The sequence below is a fragment of the Aotus nancymaae genome, unplaced genomic scaffold (assembly GCF_030222135.1).
Source record: "Aotus nancymaae isolate 86718 unplaced genomic scaffold, 86718_ANA_hifiasm-v0.15.2.pri h1tg000069l, whole genome shotgun sequence".
Lineage (NCBI taxonomy): Eukaryota > Metazoa > Chordata > Mammalia > Primates > Aotidae > Aotus > Aotus nancymaae.
In genome coordinates, this window is record NW_026988484.1 from 267,877 (window position 1) to 288,230 (window position 20,354).

Sequence of the window (20,354 nt, forward strand, 5' to 3'; positions counted from 1 at the left end):
GAGACCCATCTGACCAGCATAGTGAAACCTTGTCTCTACTGGAAATACTAAAATTAGCTGGGCATGGTGGTAGGCGCCAGTAATCCCAGCTACTCTGGGGAGGCTGAGGCGAGAGAATTGCTTGAACCTGGAAGGTGGAGGTTGCAGTGAGTGGAGATCCTGCCACTGCACTCCAGCCTGGGCAACAGAGCGAGACTGCATCTTAGAAACAAAGCAAAACAAAACTCCAAAAATGGTAGATAGTGTTTCACCACACACACACAGACACACACACACAGACACACACACACATACACACATACACAGACACACACATACACACACATACACAGACACACACATACACACACATACACAGACACACACATACACACATATGCACGCACATACACATACACACATATGCACACACATACGCACACATACACACATATACACACACATACGCACACATACACACACACACATACACACGCATCAAAAAATATAAAGAAAACCAGGGGTGGCGGCACATGCTCCTAGTCCCAACTACTGGGGAGGCTGAGGCAGGACTGCTTGAACCCAGGAATTGAAAATAGTAACTATGTGAGGTGATGGATATGTTAATTAGCTCAATTGTTGTGATGATTTCACCATGTATACCTATAAGTAAACATCACAATGGTGAGCTTAGTCACTATGGATCTGCAGAGGCCAGGAGTTGGAGACCAGCCTGGGCAGCATAGTGATAACCCCATCTCTACAAAAACATCTTCTTTTTTTTTTTTTTATTTGAGATGAAGTTTCACTCTTGTTACCCAGGCTGGAGTGCAATGGCACAATCCCGGCTTAATGCAACCTCTGCCTCCCGGGTTCAAGGGATTCTTCTGCCTCAGCCTCCTGAGTACCTGGGATTACAGGCACGCATCACCACGTCTGGCTAATTTTGTATTTTTAGTAGAGACGGGGTTTCTCCATATTGGTCAGGCTGGTCTTGAACTCCCGACCTCAGGTGATCTGCCAGCCTCAGCCTTCGAAAGTGCTGGGATTACAGGCGTGAGCCACAAAAACATCTTTTAAGATTAGCCAAGCTTAGTGGTGCTTGCCTGTAATTCCAGCTACTCAGGAGGCTGAAGCAGAAGGATCTCTTGAGCCCAGGAGGTTGGACTGCAGTGAGCTGAGTGCTCCATTGCACCTGGCTAAGGTGACACAGTGAGACCTTGTCTCTAAAAATAAATAAATAAACCAACTATCCATTGAGGAAGATGAGCTCTGCAAGGAAAACAATAAAATACTGCTGACAGAAAATGAAGAGGACACAAAAAATGGAAAGATATTCCATGTTCATGGATTGAAATAGTGTGAAAATGACCCTACTATATTAATAGAGATCTACGGATTCAACAGAGTACCTATCAAGATAACCAATGTTATCTGCACAGTAGGCATGTTTAATACTTTAATTTCCTGTGGGCAGGGTTTCATTGGGAAAGGTAATCAACACCAATCACCTAAAATGGATGCTATGGCCCTAAACCAATCACGAGAAGGCCCAGGAAACCAGAAGAGAGGCCTGGTTCTCTATAAATAGACACATTTCAGCACCAGGCCAGTTAGAGAGCACATCCCAGATGCGAGGAGGTTAGAAGCAGAAGCTGGGATGGAAGCGAGTGTCCACTGGGGATGTCTATGGAGTTTAGGAGTTGGTGTGCGGAGGGCTGGTTTCAGAAAGATTTCAGTTTACTTTATTTTCTCATGTATTTGCTCAGAGACCTTGTGAAAATAGCAGGTCTCCTTTGCACTCCAAAATTAACTCTAGCATGGCCGGGCGTGGTGGCTCATGCCTGTAATCCTAGCACTTTGGGAGGCCAAGGTGGGTGGATCACCTGAGGTCAGGAGTTCAAGACCAGCCTGGCCATCTTGGTGAAACCCTATCTCTAAAAAAAAAAAATAAAAAATGATAATAAAATTAAAAAACCCACAAAATTAACTCTAGCTTATTATATAACTCTTCCATAAAACAGGAATAATACTACCTTTCTCATCATGGTTAGATTACATTTTATTATTATTTTATTTATTTATTTATTTAAGACAGAGTCTTGCTCTGTTGCCCAGGCTGGAGTGCAGTGGCACAATCTTGGCTCACTGCAACCTCCGACTCCTGGGTTCAAGCAATTCTCCTGCCTTAACCTCCCGAGTAGCTGGTATTACAGGTGTGTGCCACAACACCTGGCTAATTATTTGTATTTTTAGTAGAGACGGGGTTTTACCATGTTGGCCAGGCTGATCTCCAATTCCTGACATCAGGTGATCCACCTGCCTCGGCCTCCCAAAGTGCTGGGATTACAGGCAAGAGCCACCACACCTGGCTTATTTTATTTTATTTTTTGATACTGGTTGTCGCTCATTGCCCAGGCTGTCCAAGCCATGGGCCCACATTTACCTCCAAAGTAGCTGTGACCACAAACACTAGCCACCATGCTCGGCTAAATATTTAATTTTTTTGTAGAGATGGGGTCTCAGTGGGCAACCCAGGCTGGTCTTGAAATTCTAGGTTCAAGAGATCCTGCCACCTCGGCCTTCCAAACTGTTGGAATGACAGGCACGATCCATCTTGTTCTCTCACACACCACTTTAAAAGTGTGGCTGGGTTTTCCCTTTCCACAGGGCAAAATCAAGCCATTAATGAATGAGCATCAGCCTGCTAGGCCAGTCAGAGTCTGAGCTAAGTGCCCTACCTGGGTGACCCGTACTGTCTTCTCCCAGAATTCAGTACTGACCCGTGTAGCTGCTTTCATTTCCTCCTGTGTCCTGTTGCCTGCTTTAAAGGGAAATAAACTGATAGTGAATACAAGGTGGTTTCTAAGAACACGAAACCCCCTTTTTTAGAGACAGGATCTCACTTTGTTGCTCAGGCTGTTATCAAACTCCCGGGCTCAGGTGATCCTCCAGCCTCTGCGTCCTGAGCAGCAGCCAGGTGCCCTGTGGCAAAGCCACTTTTAATTCCAGAATTTCGGGCTGCCTTTTCTCTTTCTTTTCTTTCTTTTCCTTCCTTCCTCCCTCCCTCCCTCCCTCCCTCCCTCAGTCACTCACTCCCTTCCTTCCTTTTTTCTTTTTGAGACGAAGTTTTTACTGTTGTTGCCAAGGCTGGAGTGCAATGTCACAATCTCGACTCACTGCAACCTCCACCTCCCAGATTTAAGCAATTCTCCTGCCTCAGCCTCCTGAGTAGCTGGGATTACAGGGGCCCACCACCATGCCTGGCTAATTTTTTTTGTATTTTTAGTAGAGGTGGGGTGTTATCATGTTGGCCCAGCTGGTCTCAAACTCCCGACCTCAGGTGATCCACACGCCTCGGTGGGATTACAGGAATGAGCCACTGAGCCAGCTGCCTTTTCTCTCTTATATCTGTGTACTTTGTAAAAAAAAAAAAAAAAAAAAAAAAAAAAAAAAAATTAATTTGTTTCTAATTGAAAATTAAAAATTACATATATTTATATAATTCTACTTTTAACATTTTGAGCACAGCATAATGTGCGTTGTAGGATATGAACATTGTCAAAGGGCTAAATTGAGCTAATATTCCTATGCCCTACTTCATGTACTAATCATCTTTGGTCATGAGAATATTTGAAATCTACTCTTTAAGCAATTTCCAGGTGTACAATACATTGTTGTGAGCTGACGTCACCACGTTGGACAATTGCTCTCCTGAGTTGATTTCTTCAACTGAGACTCGTGCCCTTTGACCTACATTTCCCCAACCCCCACCCCAGCCCCGGTAACCACCATTCTACTCACTGCTACTGTGAGTCCACTGGGTTTTAATTATTATTTATGTCATTTACTTCCTTTGTTTAAATTTTTTCATAACTTGAACTTGTATTTTAGATTCGGTGGGTACCTGTGCAGATGTGTTGCAGGAGTGTATTGAGCAATGCTGAGGTTGGGGTGTGACTAAACCCGTCACCCAGGACCTGAGGACAGCACCCAGTAGGTGGTTTTTCAACCTTCCCTCCCTCTGTGCCTCCCAGCGTTCACTGGTTGGAGTCCACGTCCCGATTTCCTTTCCTCTGTACACGCCCAGGAGCGGGACGGCCGGGTCATGCCGTTGTTCCACTTTTAATGTTCTGGGAGCTTCTACACCGTCTCCCATATCGGCTGCACTGATTTCCATTCCCCGCACGGGGCGCCGAGGCTCCCTGTCCTCCGAATCCTCTCCAACACCCTCGCCACGGGTCTTTTTGGGAACAGCCGCTCTAGGCGGCCCGAGGGGTGTCCCGTGGTTTGGATTTGCACGTCCTGAAGATGAGTGATGATGAGCACCTTTTCCTAGACCTGCTGGCCACTCACAGGTCTCATCTGAGATGTCCACACAGGCGCCATGCCCCCTTCTAGTGGGTTCTGTGTTTTCTCGCTGTGGAGTAGTTTGAGTTGCTTGTGCTTTGCACAGGAGCCCGTGTGAGAGGCGTGGTGTGTAAATACCGTCTCCTCCTCTGGGCCGTCTCCCCGCTCTGCCGACGCTCCCCTGGCTGGCCGTCTGCTCTGCACCCGCTCAGATTCCTTCCAGGAGGTGCGGGGTTTCCATCCTCCAGGCTTCCAGGGACCTGTCCCGAGACCCTCCTGCCAGTTCTTTCTCCTCTCTGCAGACCTTGAGGCGGCTCCCCGGCCTGTGGCTGGGAAGGCAGGGCTGCGTTCCCATAGCTGTTAGCCTTGGGGGGTGACTAGCGCCTGGAGAGTATCACACAGTGGCTCCTGCCTGATGAAGCTAGGTTTAGGACTTAATTAAAAAATACATTTTTATTATATGAAGCCACTTCCTGAAATTTGTATAAACCACTAGACGTTACATCCATTTTCTGGAATGAGATTAGGAGTGGAGAAACCCTTAGAGACAAAAAGTAGATTAGTGAATGCCAGGGGCTGGCATGGGTGGGGCAAGAGAGTGGCTACCTTTTTTGGTGATAAAATAATTGTGGAACTAAGGCTGGGTGCCGTGGCTCATGCCTGTAATCCTAGCACTTTGGGAGACCAAGGTGGGTAGATCACCTTAGGTCTCAAGTTCGAGACCAGCCTGACCAACATGGAGAAACCCCATTTCTACTAAAAATACAAAACCACAGCACTTTGGGAGGCCGAGGCGGGTGGATCACGAGGTCAAGAGATCGAGACCATCCTGGTCAACATGGTAAAACCCCGTCTCTACTAATACAAAAAATTAGCTGGGTATGGTGGCGCGTGCCTGTAATCCCAGCTACTCAGGAGGCTGAGTCTGGACAATTGCTTGAACCTGGAAGGCGGAGGTTGCAGTGAGCCGAGATCGCCCCATTGCACTCCAGCCTGGGTAACAAGAGCGAAACTCCGTCTCAAAAAAAAAAAAAAGTTAGCTGGGTGTGGTGGCGTGTGCCTGTAATCCCAGATACTGAGGAGCCTGAGCAAGAGAATTGCTTGAACCTGGGAGGCGGAGGGTGCAGTCAGTCCAGATCCCTTCACTGCACTCCAGCCTGGCGACAGAGCAAGACTGTCTCAAAAAAACAAAACAAAACAGAAAAACAACCTCCCCCACGCAAATTCACCAACCAGCAACAACAAACCCTCACTCAGAGGCCATTGTGGGGGTATTCACATCTTAAACATTAGCTGCCCGACCCCCCTTGCTTGTGCCCTGCAAATAAATATCTTCCTTCCTCTCACTGTAAATGCTTCATGGGGGCGTTTGGCCCGAGTGCACTAAGCCAGCAGAGCCCAGGTCAGTTTGCTCGGTGTTGGGATGATTTTCCACGCCGACCTCACGTTGCTCTGCATTTTCTTTGAAGCACGGCTTTTTTTTCTGGGAAGCCAGAAAGCTGGAAACAACTCCAGCCACGTTGACCCGCCCAGCCTCCAAGACCCCGGGGGTCATGCCAGGGAAGTTGGTCTCTTCCGCCTTCTTCCCATGGCTGTCCCATCAGCAAGGTCAGAGTCTGAAACGCCACCACGTGGGCCCGGTTGGCTGGTGCAGATTTGGCTCCAGCTTGGGTAGGTCAAGCAATGCTGGGTTGCTGCTTCTCTGAAAGTGACGGCACCTTCTAAATTCAGGTCACAGTCGTCCCTACCACTGGGCTTTTTTGAGGTTGCAGTGGGTATCTTGCTTTCAGGGCTATCTGTCATTCAGGGCATCAGGTAAATCAGGCTCTTGGCTCAGAGCACATAGGCGGCTGAGGAGCAGCGGTGCGAAGGCCCCCCAGTGCCAGGTGTGCCCCGAGCCATGAGGGGCAGTCCCTGGAGTGGTGCGTGCAGCCAGCTCTAGCAGGAGGGACCCCCCTCCAGGGTGGGCGGGAGCCAGCAGTGGAGTCTGCCTTCCGTAGACTGGGAAGGGAGGTGCATGATCCTGACATGAAAATGAACTCACTGATGTCCACGAGGGGACAGGAATTGGAGTGACCAGGCAATCAGAAAACCGACCTGCCAGATTTAGCCACATGCTAGATCATCTGGGGAGTTTTATAAGCTCAACACAGGGGCCACATCCTATACCAATCACATCATTACCTCAGGGTTGGATCGCTGACATTGCTTTTTAAAAAAATATTCAAGGCTGGGATCATACCTGTAATCCCAGCACTTTGGGAGGCTGAAGCAGGCAGATCACGAGGTCAGGAGATCAAGACCTTCCTGGCTAACATGGTAAAACCCCGTCCCTACAAGAAATACAAAAAGTTAGCCGGGCGTGGTGGCGCGTGCCTGTAGTCGCAACTACTCGGGAGGCTGAGGCAGGAGGGTCACTTGAACCCGGGAGGCGGAGGTGGTAGTGAGCAGAGGTCGCGCCACTGCACTCCAGCCTGGGCTACAGAGTGAGACTCCATCTCAAAAAAACAATAAAAAAAAAACTAAAAACTCCTCAAGTGACTCGAACATGTAGCCAAATTAGAAAATGAAGGTCTAAAGAAACACTGGATGTCGTTCATGGATCACAGAGCACCATGATCTAAATTAAGCGGGCAGGTTGCATCAGCAAACCATTTTCTGGGTCTGGTGAAGGATGCTGAACCCAGTCATCTAAATGGAGAATGAATTAAACGGGAGTCTGTGTACATGTGATGGTGGATTCAGGTTTCTACCTCAAGGAATCTTTCTCCTAAAGGAACCTAGGTGAGGCAGGATAGGTAGTTAAGAAGGTGACCACGTCCTCTAAACACAGCAGCTGTGGTGACCGTACAGTCAAAACAATAAGCCCCAGCCTTCACCTTCTAATTGAGTTCATTCAAGCAAAGCCATCTACAAAAGGGACTTTTCCCTGTAAAGAGCATGAGCGCTTTAATTTTACCTGTTCACAACTGACCCTTTGCTCTTTATAATAGTAAAAAGCACACCCCTGGGTAAAGACTCAAGATGCTAAGGAGATGTCTGCACAGCTACTGCCTGTGTGCACCCAGAGAACCACCCAGAACATGCTCACTAGTAACTTCCCTTCCCACCCACTTACGTGCAATCGTCCGACGCTCCCATAAAGTGAGTCTCCCTGGAGCAGGTCTCTGCCGTCTCATCCTTAGGAGCAGCCCGCCCCGAATCCTCTCTCTCAGGGTGTCCTGTCTATTCTGCACTTAACCTCCAAAATATTAGATTTCTGTGCCATCAATCACTCTATGCTGCATCTCTTTTGCTGTGTGTCTCGATTAAATTCCTTTAAATTAAGAAGACAAGAACTGACGCGTCACAACGGCCAACTTAATAAATGAATCCAACCTATTCGGGAAATGACCTTTCCAGACCTCTGCGAATTGCCGGCCTCTGCCTGTGAGCTCAACCAGCCACCCATAAAATGCCCCCCAAGAAGAGCAGCGTCAGCATGGCCCAACATGCAGATTCTCAGGTGATTCCAATCAAGTAAAATCTGAGAAAGTGTCACCAAGAGGAGCCTAGGGAGCCGTGACAGCTGAAGGCAATGTGGCGTCCTGGATGGGGAGCGGGGAGGAGGAGGAGGAGCGCACTGAATAAACACGAAGGAGGTCTCAATAAGGTAGGGGCCTCAGTTCATGGCAATGTATCCCGTCAGTTCATTGCTTGTGGCAAATGTGCCACACTAACGAACCATATTAACAACGGTGGAGGCTAGTCACGGTGGCTCATGCCTGAAATCCCAGCACTTTGGGAGGCCGAGGCAGGTGGATCACGAAGTCAGGAGTTCAACACCAGCCTGGCCAATATGGTGAAACCCCATCTCTACTAAACATACAAAAATTAGCTGGGTGTGGTGGTGCGTACCTGTAGTCCCAGGTACTCGGGAGGCTGAGGCAGGAGAATCCCTTGAACCTGAGAAGCAGAGGATGCAGTGAGCAGAGACTGTACCACTGCACTCCAGCCTGGGTGACAGATCTCAAAAAAAAAAAAAAAAAAAAAAAAGATTCTTTCCCTGCACGGTCCCTGGTTACACGGCCCAGTCCTCCCCTGGGACCCTCAGCCTGGAAGACCCGGACCGGTGTAACCTTGAACCTGCCTGCTGCCTCTACCCGGAGCCATGGCAGCAGCCCTGTGAAATCGCCACCCTAGCCCTGGACCTGGAGGCCGAGCGAGCATGGATGTGATCTTGGTGGGATCCAGTGTGCTCTCAAGCCCGGTTCCCCCGGAGGCAGGCAGAGGTCTTATTACCTATGAAGTCAAGGTTAACCAGCGAAACACAGAAGAGATTTGCCTCTGCTGCGGAAGTTTCCAGGTTCACACACGCAGCACCCTCTGTTTGAGGGAGGGATGTGTGCCCGATGTAAGGACAAGTTCCTGGATGCCCTCTTCCTACGACGATGACGGGTACCAATCCTATCGCTCCACCTGCTGCTCCGGAGGGACGCCGCTCCTCTGCGAAAACCCCGACTGCACCCGATGCTACAGCTCCACGTGCTGCTCCATCTGCTGCTCATTTAACAAATTCCAATTGCACCCGATGCTACTGCTCCATCTACTGCTCGGGAGGGACGCTGCTCATCTACACAAACCCCGACTGCACCCGATGCTACAGCTCCACGTGCTGCTCCATCTGCTGCTCATCTGCGCAAACCCTGATTACACCGGATGCTACTGCTCCACGTGCTGGTCCATCTGCTGCTCATCTGCGCAAACCCGGATTACACCGGATGCTACGGCTCCACGTGCTGGTCCATCTGCTGCTCATCCGCACAAACCCCGACTGCACCCGATGCTATTGCTCCACCTGAGGCTCCATCTGCTGCTCATTTAACAAACCCCAATTGCACCCGATGCTACTGCTCCATCTACTGCTCGGGAGGGACGCTGCTCCTCTGCGGAAACCCCGACTGCACCCGATGCTACTGCTCCACGTGCTGGTCCATCTGCTGCTCGGGAGGGACGCTGCTCATCTACACAAACCCCGATTGCACCCGATGCTACTGCTCCACGTGCTGGTCCATCTGCTGCTCATTTAACAAATCCCAATTGCACCCGATGCCACTGCTCCATCTACCGCTCGGGAGGGACGCTGCTCCTCTGCGGAAACCCGGACTGCACCCGATGCTACTGCTCCATCTACCGCTCGGGAGGGACGCCACTCCTCTGCGAAAAGCCCGGTTGCACCTGGTGCTACTGCTTGGAGCGTGTGGATACCCTGGTCGGCCCCGGGGACCTGGGGCAGCCGCAGCCACGAGCAACTGGGCGTGCTGCCTGCACCTGCCTTCCTCCCGCGGCGGAGGAAGTGGCGCGGCCGCCTCAAGGCCTTGTACGACCAAGAGTCGAAGAGTCCCCTCGAGGTGTTCCAAACCGTGCCTGTGTGGAGGGGACAGCCGGTGCGGGTGCTGTCCCTTTCTGGGGACACCAAGAAAGAGCTGACGCGTTTGGGCTTTTTGGAAATCGGTTCTGACCGGGAACAACTGAAGCATTTGGATAATGCCACAGACATAGGCAGGACGTGGAAGGGCGGGGCCCGTTCGGTCTCCTGTGCGGCGCCACCCCCCCACCCCCGGCCACGCCTGCGACCCTCCTCCCGCCTGGCACCTGTTCCAGTTCCACGTGCTCCTGCAGTACGCATGGCCCACGGGCAGCCCCAGGCCCTTCTTCTGGATGTCCGTGGACCATCTGGTGCTCAACGGAGAACACTAGGACGTGGTGTGTTGCTTCCTGGACGTGGAGCCGGCCACCATCCCGGCTGTCCGCGGCTGAGCCCTACAGAATGCTGTCCGCGTGCGGGGCAGCATCCCAGCCGTAAGGAGCAGGCACTTGGCCCTGCCTGCTGAAGACGAATTGTCCATGCTGGCTCAGAACACACAGAGCTCTCAGCTCCCCGCCCAGCGGCCCGCCAAGCTGCTGAAGAACTGCTTTCTCCCCCTAAGAGAATATTTCAAGTATTTTTCAACAGAACTCACTTATGACTCACTATACTGTGAAAAAGCAAAAGACTTTTCCTAGAGCAACAACAACAAAAAAATACAAAAATTAGCTGGGTGTGGTGGTACATGCCTGTAGTCCCAGTATGTGGGAGGCTGAGGCAGGAGAATCGCTTGAACCCAGGAGGTGGAGGTTGCAGTGAGTTGAGATCGAACCACTGCACTCCAGCCTGGGTAACAGAATGAGACTCCATCTCAAAAAGAAAAAGAAAAGAGAAAAAAAAAAAAAAAAAACAGGGGAAATGGTGTGGGGACAATAGGGAGCTCAGTGGATTTTGGAAAGCTCTTCTCAAGTGAATTCTATTTTTTAACGCACACTCTCAGGCCCCACCCCCAGTCTACTAAATCAGCAGCTCTGAGTTTGGGGCCCGCCCATCTGTGGATTAACAAAGCCTTCAGGAGATGGTAATATCACTAAGACCAGCTAGTCACCAGAGACTCCGAATGCCTCTGTAGTTCAAGAGTCAAATCGGGAATTTAGGGGTTGCCAAATTTTAGGCCAAAAAATCCACCACTGGGGCAGGGAGGTAAATAGGCAGAGCAGAGAGCATTTGGGGGGCAGTGAAGATACCCCCATGACACTCCAGGGATGGATACTCATCATTAGGCCTTTGTCCAAACCCACAGGATGTGCGACACCGAGAGCGAGCCCTAATGGACACCACGGAGTCTGGGTGGTGAGGCCGTGTCCAGGCGGGCTCGCTGACGGAACAAGCGCCCCACTCTGCTGAGGATGCCGGTGGGGACAGGCTGTGCTGTGTGGGGAGGGCCTCTAGGGGAACTCTGTGCTGTCCACTGAATTTCCCTGTGAACCTGCAACAACTCTGAAAAATAAATGTCTAAAGCCAGGCATGGTGGCTCACACGCATTTTCCAGCACTTCTGGAGGCCAAGGTGGAACCATCGCCTGAGGCCAGGAGCTCCAGACCAGCCCGGGCAACAGAGCTAGACCCCATCCCTACAAAAATTATTTCAAAACATTTGAATATAATAATTATGATAAGTCTAACAAAACAATACAGGGTGCAATGGCTCATGCCTGTAATGCTAGCACTTAAGGAGGCTGAGGCAGGTGGATCACTGGTACCCAGGAGTTCAAGACTAGCCTGGGCAACATGGCGAAATCCCATCTCTACAAAAACTAGCCAGAGTGGTGGTATGATCCTGTAGTCCCAGATACTCGGGACGCTTAGACGGGAGGATTGCTTGAGCCTGGAAGGTCGCGGCTGCAGTCAGCAATGATCCTGCCACTGCAATCCAGCCTTGTTGACAGAGAGAGACTCCATCTCAAAAATAAAAAATATTTTTTATTTTAGCGTTCCATATTAAAAAAATAAAAAACTATTTAGGATACCCAATAAAAGCTGAGTTTCAGATAAATAATGAATAATGTAGAACATGCTGATACTAATAAAAATGTTTATCTGAAACTCAGACTCTCCTAGGCATCGTGTATTTAATCTGGCCATCCTCCTTGGACACTTGTACTCTACAGCAAAAATGGTTAACAGCATGTTAATCAGGAGACTCAGTTTTCCGTTATACAATACTGAAAACTAACAAGATGTTTGTTTATTGAAAGAACAGCCACACGAACCAAGATAAACCCATAAGATAACAATAGACATAATGAAACAAAACACGAAACTCATAGGGGAGGAAAAGGATTTAAAGAAACATCCAGGGGATTCATATTGGAGGCACCCACTGTGTGCGGCCAGGCTCCTTTCGTGTGTAAAATGTCATCTGATAACATCGGTGAAAATCATCATTCACATTGTCTTGGTGCAGAAGACACAGACTCGATGATGGGATCACTGCGAAGTGCTTTCGCGATGTGTTTTCTGGTGGCGTCTTAAGGTTGCAGGCCGACCGAAGGCTCTCAGACACTTGGAGCATGTATAGGGTTTCTCTCCGGAGTGGACACGCAGGTGCTCCTTCAGGCTCCCCGTGTAGGTGAAAACCTTCCTGCAGACTTTACATTCGTAGGGCTTCTCCCCTGTGTGGCTTCTCTTGTGACACTTCAAGTAGGACTTCTGGGTGAACCGCTTCTGGCAGATGTCACACGTGTAGGGCTTCTCACCAGTGTGGGTTCGCTGGTGAAGTTGGAGGCCTATGCGCTGCATGAAGCGCTTCCCACAGAGATGACACTGAAAGCGTCTCTCTCCTGTGTGTGATCTCTTGTGGATGACCAGCTTGCCGTAATACTTAAACCTCTTACTGCACACGTCACATGCAAAGGGCAGCAGTGCCACAGCTTCTTGGCCATCGGGGTGACTGCCTGCATCCGCAGGGCCTGGGGAATGAACTGGATTCATCCCAGCTGGTCCCGGGGATGCTCTGTTGCCCACAGGTGTGGCTCCTCCTTGAGGTTCTTCTTGGGAGATGGAGGTGGCGTCTGGTTTGCTTCTTTTGGGACCTCTCGGATTCAGAGAGTCTCTGTCCTCGCTGTGAGTCGAAGCTTCTGTCTCCACCGCGCAGGCAGAAGCTGTGTCAGCATCCACCTTCTCCACAGAGGCTCTTTTCTGGGGATCCTTCCCATCCTTTGCCCTCACCAGATCTGCTGGAAGAAGAGATTCCACACACAATGGTTAATAAAACTCATTTTCAATATGCCAAACTCATTGCAAGCAAACGCTGAAGTTGGCTGAGAACTTCCCCTCCACCTCAAGCCCAAGACATGGGACCGTAGGTCTCTGGAGAGTGGGGGATGGAGAGGCTTTGGCAGCTGAGCCCCAACCCCCCCAGGAGATGACAATGCTGGCCCAGCCCCCCACCCCAGAAGAGAGGGGCTAATCCCTGTGGATCCAAGTCTCCATACTCACTGGGACCCTGTGGAAGCTGAGGCTCTGGGGATGCGAGTCCTGGGTTCTCTGTGCTGTTTTCCTTCAGATCCTTCTCCAGGTTCTGCTTGGGTCTCAGAACCTTTTGGTCATCTTTTATGTCAGTAGTCTCTGGCAGAGGAAATTCCTGCCCCTGACAACGGAAAACCAAGAGAAATGACTGCCGGGTCTAAATGGCTGAAGCATGGACATCTCTGCCTTTTCCACGATTGGATACACAAACTTTTCTAATGACACAGGGGTGGTGGTTTTCACTCTGGTTCTCTGAGCATACTTCTCCCAGCCATGCCACCGTCTCCCTGCCCCTGACACTGGAAGGAGCAGGACTCTAGGACGAGGTCCCTCATCCATGGCACCACTGGCATTGGGGGCGCTCCTGTGCAGTGCAGAGACCCCGCCCTCTAGATGCTGTGAACACCCCACATGGCCAAATGGGTCCTGAAAGCCAGAATCACCCCAGTTGAGAAACTTGCCACAAATTAAGAAATCAATAATCTGTAGAAAGTGTGTTCCTTGCTGAATGAAATGTCTGAGGAAACTGGCCTTGGGAGGGGACCTTCAGTTGATTCATCTGTGCCAACTGCCTCCCTCACTTCACTGACACCATTTCTTACCCCCACCCTAAATGTTAAAAGTTTTCATGGAAAAGTAGATGAGACTTCACTCTCTATGATGGCTCAGGAATGTCAGGGTAGGCGACACGTCCATGGGGAATGGCTCTCATTTTGTCCTGTGCCAAACCTCTCAATCAGTCCAGCAGCCACACAATTTCCTCCTGTTCCTTCTCCCACCTCTGCTCAGACACCAGGGCCTCACACACTCACCTGCCCCCTGGACAGTGCGGGGACCCTGGGCAGGGTCTGCAGCTCTCGGCTGGCCTGGCCTTCCCCCAAGTGCGTGCTGTTCACAGAGGAGGCCCGCTGGCTGGACACGTCTCTCAGATCATCCCTGACACTGGCGGGGGCTTCAGCCATCTCAGCATCTGAGTCCTGTACCATATATTGTTTTCCCTGAAAGGTGACTACAGACTGTAGAGAAAAAAGACAATCAGACTCACCGTGAGAACCTGAAAGTAGCTCTCACATTCCCTGGGTCCTGCCATCAGGCTCACACTTCACTGTAATTAATGTTCAAAATCGCCTTCCCAATGCCAAATCAGCTCTGTGGACGGAGCAGCCCTGTCTAAATTTCTTCCTCTCTAGACTCCAGCACCTGCCTGCACCTGGAATATTCTAGATAAGAACATAAATATGGGTCCTTTTGATGAAAGGGACTGTAAGCCAAAAAGAAGAGGAGAGATATTCTGGGTGAATCCAGCTCAATTTGCCGACGGCAGCTCACCTTGTGTTGGAACTTAGGGGCTCCTGTGGGGACCTGGAGAGAGATGCCTGGATCTCTGATGCCAACCACTTCCCTGCCTCAGGTGGGGACTTCTGGACCCCCTTCAGTTCACTCTAATGCCTCCTTCCCTACGTTCCATCAGGCGTAATATTTTGCCAATGTCTTTCTTTCATGTTGGCCTCACACAGGTGTGGGCGCCTGTATTCCCTCTGCCTGTCCATCTCCTAGACCAGGGATGTGCCATCTCAGCACAGCTGATATTTGAAGCTGGATGAGTATTTGTCATGGTGGGTTGTCCTCAGCATTGGAGAATGTCTAGCTGCGACAACCAAAAAAGGTCCCCAGACACTGCCATGTGTCCCTGCTGGGCAAACTCTCCTCTACTTGGAAGCCCTGACCTAGAGCAGCCCCTCGTGTCCTCTCGAGTCCAGCTGCACCTTGCAGCCCCCAGCCCAGCTCCCCTTCCCTGCAGCAACCACGAGGGTCCTACTCACCCATTTCTTGGGCCTTCTGTTATTCCGTAGCAGGTCCTCCAGCTCTTTGCAGCTCCGCACACCGTTCATCATGACTAAGACCTGGAGCTCCTGGGGCATGGAGATCATGAACTGCTCCATCACCAGCATGTCCAGGATCTGCTCTTTGGTGTGGAGGTCGGGCCTCAGCCACAGATGGCACAGCTCAGTGAGTTTCCTCAGAGCCTGGATGGGGTCCGACTGCTCCGGGCAGCTGAACATCCTGAAGTTCATGTGCCACGTCTCAGGATCACAGTCTTGATGTCCAAGTTGAGTTCCTGGGGTCACCATGGACCATGGCGGGTCTGACCCAGGACTGTTGCAGGCTTCTCCCTGAGGCCATGAGGATGTGCAATTTGCAGCCATATCTACTGGAGAATTTTCAAGCAGTCTCTGAGAAAGCTCTTCCAGTGGCTGGTGTCTGATTGAGACCTGTCTACACAGACCGCTTCTGGTTTTTCTCAGTAATTGATTCACTGTTCAGAATCTGCAGGGGAAAAAAGCAGGATCTCAATTAGTTTAATTTTGACTCCACCCACTCTTCTCTTTCAAATCCCTCATCCCAGTCCTGGATCCCTCTTCCCCTCTAGCATCAGACTCAGCACCGTGGAAATCAATCCACTCTCTTATTCTTCCACTGTCTATACCTGACTGCATGTTGTGGTGTAAAATCTGAATCCTCCCCTGAATTCTGATCTCTAGGGGTTCATTGTGAGGAGGCCAAATCGGTTTTCCTGGGCATTGAACATTGTTTGACTGTAAATTAAATGGGATAGGTATGTGCAGTTCCTAAGATCTGATGTAACAGTAATGTAAGTTCTTCACGTTTTCCCATCAAGATAAGATCCAAGGCAAATCCTTCGTCATAATTATGCGATAAGACAAAGGCAATTAGTTACGACATATGATTGTCCCCAACAAACTTTCCTGTTAACCCCAGAACTATTTGCCCAGTGAAGGGAGAGCACTAGAGAACCCTATGAGGATTAAGTTCCTACACAGATATTTTGTTATTTTGGTGAAATGCACATTCATACATTTCATCATTTTTACCTGCTTCAAGAGCACAATTTCAAGGCACTAAGACATGTGCAAACGTCACCACTGTCTAGATCCAGAATTATCTCATCATCCCCAAAAAGCCCCGCCCCATCAGGAATCCCCCCTGCCCACCCACGCCGGCCCCTGGCAACCCCTAATCTGCTTTCTGTGTCTAAGGGTTTCTCTACTCTTAGCCTCATCCCAGAACATGGATTTCAAGTCTAGCGGTCTATGAAATTTTAAAGAAGTGGGTTCATACAATAATAAGATTTTAAAAATTAAGTCCTAAACCTAGCTTCATCAGGCAGGAGCCACTGTGTGATACTCTCCAGGCGCTAGTCACCCCCCAAGGCTAACAGCTATGGGAACACAGCCCTGCCTTCCCAGCCACAGGCCGGGGAGCCGCCTCAAGGTCTGCAGAGAGGAGAAAGAACTGGCAGGAGGGTCTCGGGACAGGTCCCTGGAAGCCTGGAGGATGGAAACCCCGCACCTCCTGGAAGGAATCTGAGCGGGTGCAGAGCAGACGGCCAGCCAGGGGAGCGTCGGCAGAGCGGGGAGACGGCCCAGAGGAGGAGACGGTATTTACACACCACGCCTCTCACACGGGCTCCTGTGCAAAGCACAAGCAACTCAAACTACTCCACAGCGAGAAAACACAGAACCCACTAGAAGGGGGCAAGGCGCCTGTGTGGACATCTCAGATGAGACCTGTGAGTGGCCAGCAGGTCTAGGAAAAGGTGCTCATCATCACTCATCTTCAGGAGGTGCAAATCCAAACCACGGGACACCCCTCGGGCCGCCTAGAGCGGCTGTTCCCAAAAAGACCCGTGGCGAGGGTGTTGGAGAGGATTCGGAGGACAGGGAGCCTCGGCGCCCCGTGCTGGGAATGGAAATCAGTGCAGCCGATATGGGAGACGGTGTAGAAGCTCCCAGAACATTAAAAGTGGAACAACGGCATGACCCGGCCGTCCCGCTCCTGGGCGTGTACAGAGGAAAGGAAATCGGGACGTGGACTCCAACCAGTGAACGCTGGGAGGCACAGAGGGAGGGAAGGTTGAAAAACCACCTACTGGGTGCTGTCCTCAGGTCCTGGGTGACGGGTTTAGTCACACCCCAACCTCAGCATCGCTCAATACACTCCTGCAACACATCTGCACAGGTACCCACCGAATCTAAAATACAAGTTCAAGTTATGAAAAAATTTAAACAAAGGAAGTAAATGACATAAATAATAATTAAAACCCATTGGACTCACAGTAGCAGTGAGTGGAATGGTGGTTACCGGGGCTGGGGTGGGCGTTGGGGAAATGTAGGTCAAAGGGCACGAGTCTCAGTTGAAGAAATCAACTCAGGAGAGCAATTGTCCAACGTGGTGACGTCAGCTCACAACAATGTATTGTACACCTGGAAATTGCTTAAAGAGTAGATTTCAAATATTCTCATGACCAAAGACGATTAGTACATGAAGTAGGGCAAATGAATGTTAGCTCAATTTAGCCATTTTACAAGTGCTGTACACCACAAATATGTATCATTTTTATTTTTCAATTTAAAGGTAGATTAATTTTTTTTGAAAAAGTATACAGATATGAGAGAGAAAAGGCAGCCTGAAATTCTGGAATTACAATGGCTTAGCCACAGGGAGCCCACTGCGGCTCATGAGGCTGGGACGGGAGATCACTCGAGCCCAGGAGTTTGATAACAGCTTGGACAACATAGTGAGATCCTGTCTCTAAAAAAAGCATTTTCGTGTTCCCGGAAACCACTTTGTATTCTGTGTCAGTTCATTTCCCATTAAAGAAAGCAATGGGACATGGGAGAAAATAGAGGCAGCCACACGGGTCACCCAGGTAGGGACACTTAGCTTTCTCATGGGCCTAGTAGATTGAAGCTGATTCATTAATGGCTTGATTTTACACACCGTGGAAAGGGAAAATCCAGCAATGCTTTTTTTTTTTTTTTTTCCTTTTCTGGTTCCTGTTCTCTGATAAAATTGCACAGCAATGCTTTTTAACAAGTGGTGAGTGGCCAGCAAGGTGGATCCCTCCTGTAATTCCAACAATTTGGAAGACTGAGACAGGAGCACGCTTGAGCCCAGGAGTTCAGAACCAGCCCGGGCAATGCACCGAGACCCCATCTCTACAGAAAAATTAAACATTTATTCAGGCCTAGTGGCATAAGCCTGCAGTCTCTGCTACTCAGGAGGTGGAGTCAGGCGTATCGTTCGAGCCCAGGACCTCCAGGCCAGTCTGGGCAGTGAGGGAGAGCTCATCTCTAAAAATTAAAATAAAATGTAACCTAACCATGATGAGAAAGTTAATATTATTCCTATTTTACAAAAGATTTATATAACAAGTCAGAGTAAATAATGGGGTGCAAAGGAGACCAGCTGCTTTCACAAGGCCTCCAGGCAAATGCCTGAGAAAATAAACCCAAATCTTTCTGAAACCAACCCCTGAAGGTCAATTCCTAAACCCTACAGACATCCCCACTGACACTTACCTCCTTCCCGACTTCTGCCTCCCACCTTCTCTCCTCTGGGAAGCACTCTCCACCTGGTCTGGAGCTGAACTTGGTCTACTTATAGAGAACCTCAGGGACTCCAGGCCTCTCCTGGAGTCCCCGGTGATTGGTTTAGGGCCATAGAATCCAATTTAGGTGATTGGTGTTGATTACATTTCCCAGTGAAACCCCACCCACAGGATATTCATGCATTAAATATGCCTACTGTGCAAATATATTTGGTTGTCCAGCTCTACTAAATTACTTTTCATATTTCCGAAGCATTTGGAGGCTTCAGGGAATATAGATCTCCAAGTTTTAACCACTTTGGGTCCCTTCATGCCATAGATAGCAATATACTAATGAGTGAAGTGAAGGACATGTTAAGAGTCGGTTGAGGCTGGGTGAGGTGGCTCACGCCTGTAATCCCAGCACTTTGGGAGGCTGAGGCGGGTGGATCATGAGGTCAAGAGATCAAGACCATCCTGGTCAACATGGTGAAACCCCGTCTCTACTAAAAATACAAAAAATTAGCTGGGCATGGTGGCGAGTGCCTGTAATCCCAGCTACTCGGGAGGCTGAGGCAGGAGAATTGCCTGAACCCAGGAGGTGGAGGTTGCGGTGAGCCGAGATCGCGCCATTGCACTCCAGCCTGGGTAACAAGAGCGAAACTCCGTCTCAAAAAAAAAAAAAAAAGAGTCGGTTGATTAATATTAAACCAGTGATCTGCTCTAGTTTGAGGAAAGTTTCACATGTGAATGTCAAGATATTGAAAAAAAGGGACAGTCATTGTTGATACATAATGGATATTAGTGACAATTTTTTACTTTAAAAAATCTGGGAATTGACATGGGAAAGCTTTGCTTGAACTAAAGTAAATCATTGGTTTGATATCAGCCAACCTACCCTTATATAAAAACAGTGGGAACCAGAGAAAGGCACATGGTCTCCACTCTGCATTCACTCCAGGATGGCGGGAGGTGGTTTACAGATCCACTGAGGACTCCCTAGTTCTCAACTCCCTCAGGCATCTCAAGCACAAAAAGCCTTAATGGTGGGTGTGAATTTGGCTCTGTGGATCACGGAGCCCCTGTGGAATGATAATTAAGTGCTAGGCATTAACATTTTGAAAGCTTACAGCATCAGTGAATGACCGAATGACCCACAACTCCATTCAAATTGTTATTCATTCTTTTTAAATTTAGAGTAAACTTTCTCATCTAACATTTAAGATAAATTGGAGGGCTGTTAATTTTATACTGATTCTGGTTTCAATCTTTGGGAAATCTTAAGCAAGCCGCTGAATTTTGGGAACTTCAAATTCCCTGTGAAAAGAAACAGGGAATTATTACCTTCCTGACGTGTTGTTTTGAAGATGAAATAAGATTACGACAGTAAAGTTCTCGAAACAAGGTCATTTTGCCAAAAATTTCTGACACTTATTTTCTGATGCATTTTCTCATACTTTGTGATATTTTTCTTGTTAACAACTGAGGTGTTGATAGTGAGTCAGAATGGAGTTATTAACTGGAATGAACTGGATTCTGCCTAAAACCACCATCTACCTACCCAATTCCCTCAAATCCTCTCCTCTTGAAACATGACATCTGTTTTCATGAAGAATGTCCTTGGCATCTTGGTAGGGACTGTTCTGGATCTGTAGATCTCTATTAATAGTATTGGTCATTTTCACAATATGAATCCTTCCAATCCATGAACATGGAATATCTTTCCATTTTTCTGCCCTCTTCATTTTCTCTCATC

The 20,354-nt window shown here is 49.3% G+C and overlaps 1 protein-coding gene and 1 pseudogene across 2 annotated transcripts; one reads left to right on the forward strand and one right to left on the reverse strand.

Moving 5' to 3' along the window:
* Positions 1 to 8,536: 8,536 nt before the first annotated feature.
* On the forward strand, positions 8,537 to 10,374 carry LOC105727281 (DNA (cytosine-5)-methyltransferase 3-like; annotated as a pseudogene).
* Positions 10,375 to 11,832: 1,458 nt separating this feature from the next.
* LOC135270922 (zinc finger and SCAN domain-containing protein 5C-like) lies at positions 11,833 to 17,272 on the reverse strand. 2 transcript variants are annotated; one of them, XM_064367332.1, is made up of 5 exons: positions 17,159 to 17,272; positions 15,030 to 15,534; positions 14,019 to 14,222; positions 13,177 to 13,327; positions 11,833 to 12,914 (listed from the first exon to the last, which is right to left on the reverse strand). In XM_064367332.1, exons 2-5 carry the CDS (start codon positions 15,411 to 15,413, stop codon positions 12,166 to 12,168), a joined length of 1,488 nt encoding a protein of 495 aa, XP_064223402.1. In that variant the 5' UTR covers positions 15,414 to 15,534; positions 17,159 to 17,272; the 3' UTR covers positions 11,833 to 12,165. The 2 variants fall into 2 exon arrangements, with proteins under 2 accessions (XP_064223402.1, XP_064223403.1); XM_064367333.1 differs by lacking the exon at positions 17,159 to 17,272 and having other exon boundaries at positions 15,030 to 15,593.
* Between the last annotated feature and the right edge of the window lie 3,082 nt (positions 17,273 to 20,354).

Excerpts from the sequence above, each read along its gene's own strand:
- LOC135270922 (XM_064367332.1), bottom strand. The coding sequence starts at position 15,413 with ATGGCTGCAAATTGCACATCCTCATGGCCTCAGGGAGAAGCCTGCAAC. Across the intron at positions 14,223-15,029 it reads ACAGAAGGCCCAAGAAATGG|TCTGTAGTCACCTTTCAGGG; the intron begins GTGAGTAGGACC and ends TTTTCTCTACAG. Across the intron at positions 12,915-13,176 it reads TCAGCTTCCACAGGGTCCCA|CAGATCTGGTGAGGGCAAAG; the intron begins GTGAGTATGGAG and ends CTCTTCTTCCAG.